This window comes from Symphodus melops (assembly GCF_947650265.1).
Source record: "Symphodus melops genome assembly, chromosome: 8".
NCBI lineage: Eukaryota > Metazoa > Chordata > Actinopteri > Labriformes > Labridae > Symphodus > Symphodus melops.
The window spans coordinates 24,604,425-24,617,183 of NC_136698.1; the positions used below are offsets into that span (position 1 = coordinate 24,604,425).

At 42.8% G+C, this 12,759-nt stretch overlaps 1 protein-coding gene across 2 annotated transcripts; it reads left to right on the forward strand.

Moving 5' to 3' along the window:
- The first annotated feature begins 649 nt into the window (after nt 1–649).
- sap130a (Sin3A-associated protein a) lies at nt 650–10,888 on the forward strand. Of its 2 annotated transcripts, none has more exons than XM_079350475.1 (21): nt 650–863; nt 1,443–1,575; nt 1,676–1,944; nt 3,093–3,260; nt 3,348–3,471; nt 3,581–3,696; nt 3,792–3,916; nt 4,101–4,248; nt 4,337–4,427; nt 4,563–4,667; nt 4,770–4,911; nt 5,289–5,404; nt 5,597–5,878; nt 5,977–6,148; nt 6,803–6,901; nt 6,981–7,342; nt 7,516–7,761; nt 7,848–7,973; nt 8,066–8,169; nt 8,410–8,523; nt 9,463–10,888. In XM_079350475.1, the coding sequence occupies exons 2-21, from the start codon at nt 1,461–1,463 to the stop codon at nt 9,619–9,621; spliced, it is 3,183 nt and encodes a 1,060-aa protein (XP_079206601.1). In that variant the 5' UTR covers nt 650–863; nt 1,443–1,460; the 3' UTR covers nt 9,622–10,888. The 2 variants fall into 2 exon arrangements, with proteins under 2 accessions (XP_079206601.1, XP_079206602.1); XM_079350476.1 differs by having other exon boundaries at nt 1,679–1,944.
- Nucleotides 10,889–12,759: the final 1,871 nt, after the last annotated feature.

The following is a 12,759-nucleotide window of genomic DNA, read 5'->3' on the forward strand; positions in this document are numbered from 1 at the left end:
TATGTTTTTCTTTGCCTGGAAGTTTTCTTCATGTGATGCAATATGACGCTTTTTGCATCACATGAAGAAAACTTTCAAGCAAAGAAAAACACATTTTTCTCGTTTCAGCGCAAAATGAGGGCTGGATTCACGACCATTCAACACTACTACCATGTTTGTAATGATACACAGCTTCATGTAAATAAAAGGAGGAAGTATAACTTTAAATATGTACGTGTAGCCTGATAAAAAAACAACAACTTTGAAGCACATCATAGCGTTATTCTATATCATGCATCTCATAGTAACTATTTTGAATTTCAATCAACGAAATGTACACATAAGATTTTAAATATTAAAAACTACACAAATAGTGAAAGATTAAAACCAAAAAAATACAAAAAAAGTGTTTGGTTTGCTGTGAATTCGTAACTTTAAACTACATATTATATGTTAAGAGGAGATGTTTAAATGTATGTGCATTTTGCTAATCTTTCAACAAAAGAAAGCCAATAGGAGTCACACATGTACTTGTGTATGTTCAACCATCACTTGAGACTTAAAGTACACTACTAAACTATAAAAGCTCCCGTTCCGCTTCGGCTGTTTCCGTTGATCACGTGACTCTGATGTTCCGGCTCGGATCGGTCCTTCGGGATTCCTCCCCCATCCCCCCCTTTTGCCGGTTGAGGTTGGTCAAAACATTTCCCGCGCTCCGGTTGGTCAACGATCCCGTGGACTCTTCCCTGATTGGCTGACAGAAACAGGGCGGCCCCATTCGCAGCGAGTGTTCTTCCGGCTTACATGTTGGGAAAAAAAAGAAAAGACGAATGGAAAAAATTGTTATCTACACAGCGAATATTGGATTGTAACTCTGCAAAACGGTAACATCTGTTCGTATCACGTTGATTTGTTGAGCACGGGGAAGTTTACGTCTTTGTATATTCAGAAAGTCCAGGTTTTTCATCTCAAAGAAAGCAGGCGGTATCAGGGTTAGCCACTCCAACGTTAGCATTATGCTAGCTGAGATAGCTTGCTAACCAGATAGCATTTTTTAGTTTTGAGTCTCCCGGACAAAAAAACGAGACACCACAGTGAAGATTTTCGAAAGGAATTGGTTTCGCGTTTGGCTCTGTTGACAAAAGCAGTCGAAAAAAACCTTTTGTAACTGCATGTTAAACTTGATATTTCATTTGTTAAAAATCCGATGCAGGTGTTGTCGAGCAGTTCTGCCATCTGATGTTGTGCCCATAAATCGTCAAACAATTGATTTTAATGGTGCGATGCATTCATTGACCTCTGTTTAAGCATTTCAGTAACACTAATATTATGGAGCTATTGAATATACCGCCATGTTTTGTGTCTCCGCGCCGACGACGTTTTTCATGACGTTAATCTCTAAATCCCACCTGTATCTTCACTATACCCGATGCTGTCATTAATGTATCTTGAATACTTTTCAGCGCATAAACGTTTAAAAAATGAGCTCCCAACAATTCCCCCGACACGGGCTACCTGTCTCCAGCGGGGGAGCGCCTCTGATCCCTGCAGCTGCAAACCTCGTGTCTGCTGTCAACCAGCCCTCAAACCCAGCAGGTAACCTAATGCCACTGAGCTACATCGACTTCTTTTGCATACGGCAAAAGAAGACGCCTAGTAGTAATAATAAAAATACTGTGTTTTGTTTTTTGCATAGCAGGTGGGGAGGCAGACAGCAGCAGGGACGCTGCTGATCATGGCCAGCAGGATCATCCACCTGCAGGGGGCGGAGGAGCCTTGGCGTTCAGAGATGAGAAGCAGGAGACGATGGTGGTACGACCTTACCCTCAAGTCCAAACGCATGGGCAGCAACAAGCTGCTCCCCAGGCAATCCCTCTCCAGCCAGGAGCTACTGTGACTGTGCCTGCCCCTCCAGTCCACCTCACACAGGGCCAGCCTGCAATCCTCACCGAGGGACAAATGAAGGTGAGGATTATGTCTATTAGCAAAAGCTTTGTGTAAAAATGTAATGTGACTAGTGTGAGAGATGTGTTGTTAATAGATTTGTAAATCTACCGCTCTTTCTGCAGTGACAGAAAAGCCTTGCTCACTGAGGTTCATTGATTACTGGCTCGTGGAAGATAACTGTTCAAAGTTCGAGAGCTTGACTTTTGTGTTGGGCTTAATCTGGTACTGGTATCTGGTATGCTAGTTTGTACTGGTGTTCTTGACTTTTAAATGCTTAAAACTATAGAAAAGCATTTCCTTTTCTGCCTTCCCTTGTGCTCTATAGACAAAGACAGACATGTTTTTATATAAATATGTGTTCAATATCCTCATGTTGAGTGTATTTGGCCTTGTTTATTTTCAGCTGGTACAGTAGTCAAATGTTGCTGTGATGTTGGATTCACTGAACAGGAGTGATGATAATGTGTATAAAACTACGTAGTCAAATCAGATCTGTTTAAAAGTTTTGTCATTAGCTTAAATTAATCGAGATTTTAAAGAGTCATGAAACCTTGTTGAAAATGCTACTAAAGGATACTTTCATTCAAGTTGTCTGTCTCATGAATTTTTAACTCGTACACTATATTATCATAACTTTATTTGTGTCATTTTGATATGTTATACACTGCTGATCAAAAAATACTCCAATAACAGAAATAAATGCAACTTTGTTCCTGTAGTTTCCTCTAGTCTAATACATCTTCTTTATGATTGTTTTTCCATTTGACTATGACAGGTATTTGTATTGTTCTCATAAAGATGAAGTTAAACTATGCAGATCATTAAACTAAGATGGTGTGATTTTAGGTTATGGTTCTTATGGCCTTAGTTTAAATATTTATGGCTGCAAAGTTAGTGCTGAAATAATGCTGACTTTTGTGTTGGATAAACTTCTTACCCACTAAGTAAACAATTAGAAACAAATAGTTCCCAAGATGATTCTGATAGCTTATTCTTTATCTTGTGCTTCACCGTTAATTGACTGTGTAAGTGAAAACTGTAAATATGTGTAATAATACAACACTGCAACGTGTGTATTTCTATCGAAATTTGTGGTTGTATAACTGATCTTTTTTATTTAAATGTCTTTCAGGACATTAATGGGACACTTTTCTTGTCTTCTTTAGGCTGTCCTTAAGTCCCCTATGCCAAGTCGTCTTATTGCCCCCGCACCAGCCTCCAACCCGGCTCATATTCCCATACCTCCCAAGGTGCCTAGTCATATGACAGTCACCATTGAGAGCAGTATTGCTCCAACCCCATCTATTCCTGTTGCAACCATCAGTGGTCAGCAGGTAAGTGCAATGTAACAGTAACTTTCAGTGTACTTTTGTTTTCTCCGCTGATGACTGAAGACCTGGGCTGCTTTCTCTGTGTTTCAGGGTCATTCCAGCAACTTACACCACCTGATGCAGGCTAATATTCAGATCATTAGGGGTAGTGCCCCGCTACAGATTGGTACCCCTGCGGTCCCTCCACAGACCTTCACATCACATTTACCCCGAGGTATGCATGATTTAACAACAGCAATGTGACAGACTGAGGCTATATGTTTGCTTGTCCCTCAAACACATTAAAACATTGAATACACATTGTATTTGACGTTTCTTTGTAGGGGCTGCTGCCGCCGCTGTTATGTCCAGTTCGAAAACTGTGTTACGACCAGCAACAGGAGCGAGTTCAGGCCCGGGCCAGCCCACAGTGCAGCACATCATCCACCAGACTATACAGGTGCCCTCATATACTTAAATCTACAGAAGTGTACATGTGTGTTAGACATCTTGAAGACATTGTTTGTAACAGCATCATACCTTTTTTGTCCACAGTCCCGTCCTGCTGTAACAACTTCTACAGCTGTGCTTCCTACCGTGGTGGCCCCAATTTCAGCAACAAGGACTCAGTCTCCAGTTATCAGCCCTACAGTCACACATGCTGCAGAGGTGGCACATGGGTAAGTAACAGTCCTAAACTCATTAACTAAGCAAAGGTGCTGCATTTATAAGATTGAGCTCTGTAGTTTTTTTGTTAGTTGTTTTTTTTTTTTAAGTTGTTGTAGCACTTCTTTTGCACCTTTTATCTGATCTTGAACCGTATGTTTTCTGGCGTGATAAAGGAACAGTCATTTTCTTTTCCAGGCGTCCAGGTCTTACCATTCACCCCCCTCCGGCCACAGTCAGTATTCAGAGGCCTCAAACGTCCCGGGACACTGCAACACGAATCACACTACCGTCTCATCCTGCAATTGGAGCTCAAAAACCTCAGCCTCCCCACACCATGACACAGGTCAGTGCTAAGCGATGGCTGCCTTCAAAATAATAAGTCATCCTTTCATAAAGGAACTAAAACATGTTTTGTTTACTGTTCTCCACAGAAGCCAATCTTTAGTCCTGTGACACCTGTTGCTGCAGCGACTGTGGCACCAATAGTTGCCACCAACACTGTGCCATCAACAACCACAATAGGTATTTATCTTCTATCTGTGTTGACATGCTAGTCCCAAATCTGTGTAATCTTTGACTTGAATCACACAAATGGAAGTAATACTCAGGCAGTCAATTAAACTGAAATGTTGATAAACTTCTCTTCTTCATGTTTAGGCACAGTGCCACACTCCCAAATGACCAACAGCACTATTGTCACCATGACGATGGCCTCCCACCCCTCTCACTCTACAGCAGTCACAACCTCAGCCATCCCTGTTGGTGAGTTCAGAGGCAGGATTTTCTTTTACCTCTATCCATCTGAGTCCCCAGGGATTTCTCTTGCATCTCTCTCTCTGAAATATTTCTGAATGTCGCTCTCAGCTAAAGTGGTCCCTCAGCCCATCGCCCACTCCTCACCCCGGGTGCAGCCTGACTATGCCGGAGAGAGAGCAAACCTCATCCCCATCCCAGGCCACCGCTCGTCTCCTAACCCCGTCACCATGGAGGCAAGAAGTGACAACAGGTGAGCACACGACGCTGCTGGAATGACTTTGAATAAGTCCCAGCTTTTACATGAAGCCTTTCCTTTATGCCCTTACTTCGTTTATGACAGAGGAATATTTAAAACGTGCATGTTTTGTATTTTTTCTGCTTGAAAGTCAAACCCCTTGTAAACATCTGACCCAGAGTCTTTATTATGGAATTATTGTGTTATAATCCACGTAAGATGTAAATATAGATTATGAAGATGAAGGATTATTATTTCCACATCTTGTTATTACCAGGTAAGGATTTTTTTATCTACTTTAAAGAAAAAAAAAACATGAACTCGGTTTAACACATGCAGAATTATTCTGATTTTAAGTGATGGATTCATTTTAAAAATGTTGTCTTTTGCAGGCCTTCTGTGCCGGTGCAGTTCCAATATTTCCTGCCGGCTTACTCCTCTTCATATCCGTTGACGCACACTTACACCCCCATCAGCAGCTCTGTGTCCACCATCCGCCAGTATCCTGGTAAGCACTGTTTTCTTCTGCCCGTCACAGTTACCGGTGATGCTGTATGAAAGCACCATACTCTATATACTTTTTTATTTATATGTATTGAATAAAATAGTTTAAAGTTTGAACTTAAAATGTGAATTGTGACAGCAGGGAGTTAAAACCTTATCTTATATGGTACTTGACTTTATTTTCCCTCTCAATAAGTTACTCCTCAAGCTCCCAGTTCAGCTCTGCCAACCCAAGCTGGAGTCGGCGTGGCAACCACCGTCCATCTAAACCACATGCAGCTGATGGCCGTGGACCGAATTGGTCTGCCGTCTGCACAAATCAGCACTCAAGGGATCCAGCCTGCACCAATCGCTGCACAGGGTATTCAGCCTGCACCGATAGGAGTGCAGGGCCTTCACACGTCTGCACCAATCACAACGCAAGGATTACAGCAGGCACCGATAGTCACCCAGCAGCAACAGTCTGAATCCAAACCTGGTAAGGAGTGAACCTCCACGCCTCAGTAAAACGACGTGGTGTTGATGAGTGTTTCTCAGAGTTGAGGGCCGTCTGTAATTTGTTTGTTCTTGATCCAGGGGTTGTTTTGGCTGACGGCTTTGTAGCGAGTCCCATCAGCACCACATTCGCCGCCACCCAACCGGTAGCCAACATGGTGCAGGCACACACCCAGGGAGGAGTAGGAGGAGCCCCCACCCTTGTCTCATCCCCGAGACCCAGCATCCTGCGCAAGAAGCCAGTTAATGACAGGTGAGTGGACACGATCATGTAAGAGAGTGAGCCAAGTGCACCTTCATTTTTTCATCTCCTAGTTGCTTTATTTCTCAGTAAGATGAGCTCACACAAATTGGTCAGTTGGTCTCGACCTGATGCATACAACAAGAGTCAATTGTATGTGGTTTTAACTGCTCCCTCTAAACAATACAGTTAATTACATAGACAAATTACAGCAGAAGAATCAAATGCAAAATCATTCAATAACAGAATAAAACAATTACAACTGAAAAGAGTAAAGACAGAGAAATGTCAACAAGTAACACACTTGTATACAGATTCAAGTGATTATAAAGACAGTACTGAATTTGTTTCTGAGGTCAGCTCTCTCAAACACTGGATGCAATAACAGCAGACACTTTGCCCCGTAGAGGAATGCAATGTGGGGGCAACCGTGGAGCCGTACACGAGATTATTAAACTTCAGGATACATCTCAGTTAACTTAGAAGCTGTCATTCAACAGTGCCAATGAAGTACAGGTTTTGTGTTGACTGTTTTACAGATTGTTGGGTTTTTAACAGGTTGGCACAAGTTGAGCTAACATTGTTAGCTTATAGCCTGTTGACGGTCAATAATAACGTTTGAAGTAAACTTTCACTGAACTGAGCCTGCCCGTGTTGTTGTTTCAGTTGTGTTCGTAAAAACCTGATCCCGGCTCAGCCCAGTGAAGCAGCTGGAGGCAGAATGGAGAGTGGCGTGAGAGGAGCAGGATCTCCCCGACCTGCAGGGTAAGTCACATTCACAAGGATCACATCCTGTCTTTGGAATACACGGTATGTAACCTGACTTTTCTGATTCCTCTCTCAGTGTGAAACCTAAAGCTGAGATGCACATGGCGGTGGCCCCTCCTGTCATGGCTGCAGTAGAAGCGATGGTTTCTCAGGGAGGAGAGCAGCAGTCTGTGTCCTCAAACCCTCAGCATCTTGCCCAAGCCATCCCCACCATGCTTGCCACAGCAGGGCCCGTACCCCCCTCTCAGCCCTCCACCGTCCTCTCAGCCCTGCCGGCCGCCATGGCCGTTACTCCTCCTGTTCCCGCATCAATGGCCAACACTGTGGCGTCTCCCACTCAGCCAGCAGCCAGCAGCACTGCAGCCTGTGCCGCAAGCTCCACCTGCCCAGATCTTAAAATTAAGCAGGAGGTAGAAAGCATGGACACGTCTCAACAAGGTGAGGAGCACAAATGTGTACAAGGCATATTGGATATCTCTCTGAGATCTGTTTAAACATTTGCTAACAGTTTAACACAAACAATATCTCCATCCACGGCAGTTTTTAGTGAAATATAAAGAAACTGAAATTCCCACATCTCAACTGAACAACATGTTTATATTTTCCTTCAGATCCAAATGCAAACTTGTCATCAGCCCCCGTCCTCAACACCCCGGGCTCCACTCTGAGCGCTCCGAACCCCGGAGAGCTGATCCCAGGGGCCTCACCGAGGAAGAAGCCCCGCAAGCAGCAGCACGTTATATCGACAGAGGAGAGCGAGATGGTAGAGACAAACAGCACAGATGAAGAGAAGGCTCCGGGTAGGCCCATCACCGGGAGGGCTGAGAGACGAGAATCTCCACCCAGGGAATATGTTGGTACGTAACATCGTTCAGGCATTTTTGCTGCTGCTGTTGATTAGTATTGAGCGAGTGCTGAAGAAAAATCCCAAAATGTCTTCCAGATGAGGAAGGAGTGCGTTATGTTCCGGTCCGACCTCGACCACCCGTCACTCTTCTGCGGCACTACAGGAACCCCTGGAAAGCTGCCTACCACCACTTCCAGAGATACAGCGACATCCGGGTCAAAGGTTAGTGGCCATCAGCCCACGTGTAATAAAGACCGGTAGATTTATGTGCCTTAAAGGACTTTACGACTAACGGTTTCCTCTTCTCTCTGCAGAGGAGAAGAAGGGCAGCTTGCAGGACATGGCCAATCAGAGAGGAGTGGCCTGCAGAGCACAGGGTTGGAAAATTCACCTGTGTGCTGCGCAGCTCAGGCAGCTGGTGAGTGCTGACCACAGACCATGTGGTGCCGTTCACCTGAATAACTTCTCAACATGTGCAATCACCTGCAGAAAGGTTGAGTTAGCTCATTTACAGACTACTCACACACTGATTGAAATAAAATATGACAACAGTGGAACCCCATAAACGGACAATAACAAGGTGATGGGTGAATACTTCTGTGCCACCTCTCCCTTTTTTTTTTTTTTTAACACATCGTATCTGTCATGTGATCTGCAGTCGAGTTTGGAGCATGACGTGTACAGCCGCCTCTCCACCCTTCAAGAGGGCCTGATTCCAAAGAAGAGAGCAGGGGCCGACGATGACCTTCACCGGATCAACGAGCTCATACAGGTGAGGGTGTCTCTACAGGGGGAGATCCTTTAGAGATTGAATCGTCTATGTTCAGTTATTTGTAATGATTGCATCTCGAACATGTCTGTGAATACTTCATATGAGTTTTACTTACACTGTGTGGACTCTGTGAATGATGTCATGTTGTTTGATGCACACTGTAGTTCTCATTTGAGGCTACGACCCGGAATCTTCTTAATTGTGATGATTGGTCATGTGACCAAGTGTATTTAACACACCTGATTATGCCGGACCAACCTGAGGAAGCTTTAGGTGAAACACTTTGGATCATTGGTTTAATATGTTGAAGTCCTATTAAATGTATTTGAACACTGCTGCTTCTATGTTGTGCATTGACATGTTAAGTGTGAACAGCTGTCAGCTCAGGAGCTCTGAAGACTTATCGTTTGCTTTCTTCCAACTCTCATGTTACACTTGTTTTGGAAATGTTTACATGGAAACACTTAGAGCAACAGCTTAACACTATGTGGTGTGCTGACGCCTTCAGACGATGAGCGTTTCCTGTAATACTCTCAGGTTCAGAAGAGGAGACGAGTTCTCCCTGAAAACGAGAAGCTTGTAATTGAACTGTGGAGAGGCAGGATCTTGGTTTTATATCAAAACTTGTGATTAAGATCATTTAGGTGTGTTATTGTTGTTAATTTTTGTGGTTGAGTTGATGCACCTACTTACAGGTAGGTTGTGCTTTCTGCAAGATGTAAAGAAAAAAAAAAAACTCTAAAGAGGAAATTTGAGAGTTTGGATATTTTCTCTACTTATCTGCATCCAGGCAGTGTAAACCTGTTAAATGAGCTCAGCTCAAAGTGTGATCACTATGTCTATGTGAACAGTTGAGACAATTCTAGTATCAATACAGCAGAAACTGCTGTTCCTTGTCAAATGGTTTATCAAGGTGTTTTTTTTCCTGTTCATCCTCAGGGTAACATGCAGCGCTGTAAGCTGGTGATGGACCAGGTGACCGAGGCCAGAGACACCATGATGAAAGTCCTCGACCACAAAGAGAAAGTGTTGAAACTGCTCAACAAGAACGGTGCCGTCAAGAAGTCCTCTAAACTGAAGCGTAAAGAACGAGCATGAGTGTCTTCTGTGGAGGACAAACACCGCCGCGGTCCCCTCTCTGAAGGGGTTAAAGAGCTGCTCAGAATTTGGTGCTATGATTTGCTGAAAACAATCACACGCACCCTCCCTATCTGCCAGAGAGCCAACGAAGAGAAGTGACCAGGAGGGTCCTCGAGAAGCAGAAAAGCGCATCAGGAATAGGTTCTCATTAAAGATCCAATAAACATATTGAGTGTGGAACATCCTAGGTTTCATTAGAGAGGCAAACTGGATGGCCCTGTTACTGTTAACCCCCTTTTTTTATTTGGAAGAGAATATTTTTACTAACTTAATTTCTGCCTCTTCTTTTAAGAAAATATTTGAACTTGCCCCATTGTGAATCTTTGTTTGGCACTCCATGCAGGTGCAGCAAAATTCCTGTAAGTGATGGAAGTATTTCAGTAAAATTTCAAACGACTGGAGAGTGATTGAACAAGACGGAGTCATTTAGAAGCAGTTCTTTAGTAAGCTGTGTGTATACAGACTAATCTCAATCGTGCTCTTCATTAATTTGTGCCTTCATTTTGTCAGTGTACATGAAGCGGACAGTGCAGACCTGTGAAAGCTGTTCCACATGCTGATAAATCTTAAAATATTCAAAAGAGTCACAGCTTCCCCTTTTTGTCACAACATCCCTGCACCTGGATTTTTATTTTTTATTTCAGTTTCCATTTGTTTGACTGGTATGGGTAAAATAAATACCTTTATCAGCCACACGTTTATAAGACATGTTAGAGATAATGCATTAATGAGGGGTTAATAAATATATAAACACCCTAAATATGGCCATTTGAATTGATTTAGTATGCAAAAAATGCTCTTAAAGGATAAATGTTCTTAGATTGTCAACTGAGAAGTTATTGCATATGTGTGTAATGCCAAGATAACTATACATTGAAACCTGCTGCGAATCATCGACTTCATCCAGAGTTACTGGATGTCATGGTGGTCGGATGTATTTTCATTTGTAGAGTGTTGAAGAAAGCGAGCGGGACATTGCGTGTGTCCTGCCGACGGACTGAATTCATGTAAATCACTGTAAATGTGCTTTTTGTTGTTTTCCATTGACCCGGTTTCTTTTCAAGTTTTGTACTCGATGAAACGTTGTTGTGCAGTGTGATGTGAGCTGCTTCATTTTGCGGAGTGTAACGATGATGACATTATGAGATGAAGTGAACCTGAAGACATCCAGCTGTTGTACATTTGTTTTTGTCTGTGTAACTATAGTAAAGATACTTAAACAATACTAGGTACACTGTAATGTTTGTGTGATGCTCTGTACGTTACATCATTTGAACACCATTTTCAAGTGAAGCCAGAGACAGGATTATCATTTATGTACTTTAAGGTGAGTTCCATATGTTTACACTGACATCATTTTCCGTATTACTAATATGTTTAAGAATATTTTTGAACTGTTCCCATAGGTGGCTTCGCATAACATCACCAGAGAAGGAGGTAACTGCTGCTCTTTTTGTGTTTTATGGTGTTTAAAATGTTTGTCTATCAAAATCAGCCGTGTTGAGCAAATAATACAAAAAAATTAACTTATTTAGGCACCAATACACTGACGACTCCTATTATCTGCAAAGTAGAGCTGCAGCTATCGAATATTTTAGTAATCGAGTATTCTATTGAATATCCCGGCGATTAATCGAGTAATCGAATAAATCATACTTTTGCTTAATTAAGGTTTTACTCATCTTGGGTCGTCCCTACAAACCTGCTTCTTTGCAGTTACCATGGTAACGCCTGCTTGTTACAACCAACCACCTCTGCTCCACAGCTGCTGACACTCACCATATTACTGACAGTCGCCCAAATAAACTTTTGATTCACTGGTCAAGGCGGCAGGTAGATGAAAAATACAGGCCAAACACGTTTTAATGGCTGAAATAGCAAATACTGGTTTGTGTAGCCTACACATCTGTTACAGTACATTTAATTGAGAAAGCATTATGTTCTGTTGAATCAATCACAGAATCAATCATTATGTCAGATAAGGAAATTGAGAAACGTTAAATATATATTTGCTGAATTATTATTCCACAAACAAGTTCTGTCTTGATTTAGCTTTGAAGACATCAGACATTTCATATTATCAGCCTGTTTATTGATAAAAGTGTATCTCTGTCTGCTCCTGCAGCGCGTGCATTCAGCGCGCTCACAGACTACAGAGACCAGAGACGTGTCTATGACAGACTGTGAGAGGACGTTGCTATCGTTACGTTAGCTGAGACTACGGAGACCAGAGACGCGTCTATGACAGAGACTGTGAGAGGACGTTGCTATCGTTACGTTAGCTTCAAACACGGAGAGAGTGAACGGAGAAAAGCCGACGGTTTGACCGGATCACGTGTTCCCGACTCGGTCGTATGGATCACGGATCAACTGTGTGCTGACTAAAAGTTAAAAGGGGCGCGCCGCGCTCGCGTGTGCGCGCGTGTGCGTGTTGAAGTGTCTGTGTGTAAGAGAGAGGAGCAGGTAGCTGCAGCTACATTAAACGTGTTTTATACTCATACCAAAGTTTTGATGACGCAAAAAAAAAAAAAAAACTTAGCGAAGCCTCGAGGCATCGGAACGAAATCATTTGGGGCTGCATCTGATGTTAGAGGGATGCAGGCCTATAGACTCATTACCTGATATTAGAGGGATGCAGGTCTATAGACTCATTACCTGATGTTAGAGGGATGCAGGTCTATAGACTCATTACCTGATATTAGAGGGATGCAGGTTTATAGACTCATTACCTGATGTTAGAGGGATGCAGGTCTATAGACTCATTACCTGATGTTAGAGGGATGCAGGTCTATAGACTCATTACCTGATATTAGAGGGATGCAGGTCTATAGACTCATTACCTGATATTAGAGGGATGCAGGCCTATAGACTCATTACCTGATGTTAGAGGGATGCAGGTCTATAGACTCATTACCTGATATTAGAGGGGTGCAGGTTTATAGACTCATTACTTGCCAAAGCAATGAACAATAGTGATAGAGAACAGACAGGTTATGAGCATGTTTCATGACTGTTAGCCTACATCATGGATCTAATAAACAAGATCTGAGTCACGGTGAAAGCATTGAATCCTCCTTTGAAAAACTATGTAACTAC

Bases quoted from the DNA above. Each gene is read 5' to 3' on its own strand.
- sap130a (XM_079350475.1), top strand. From the start codon at position 1,461: ATGAGCTCCCAACAATTCCCCCGACACGGGCTACCTGTCTCCAGCGGG. The intron at 7,762-7,847 runs GTACGTAACATC...AATGTCTTCCAG, and splicing joins TCCACCCAGGGAATATGTTG to ATGAGGAAGGAGTGCGTTAT. The intron at 8,524-9,462 runs GTGAGGGTGTCT...GTTCATCCTCAG, and splicing joins GGATCAACGAGCTCATACAG to GGTAACATGCAGCGCTGTAA.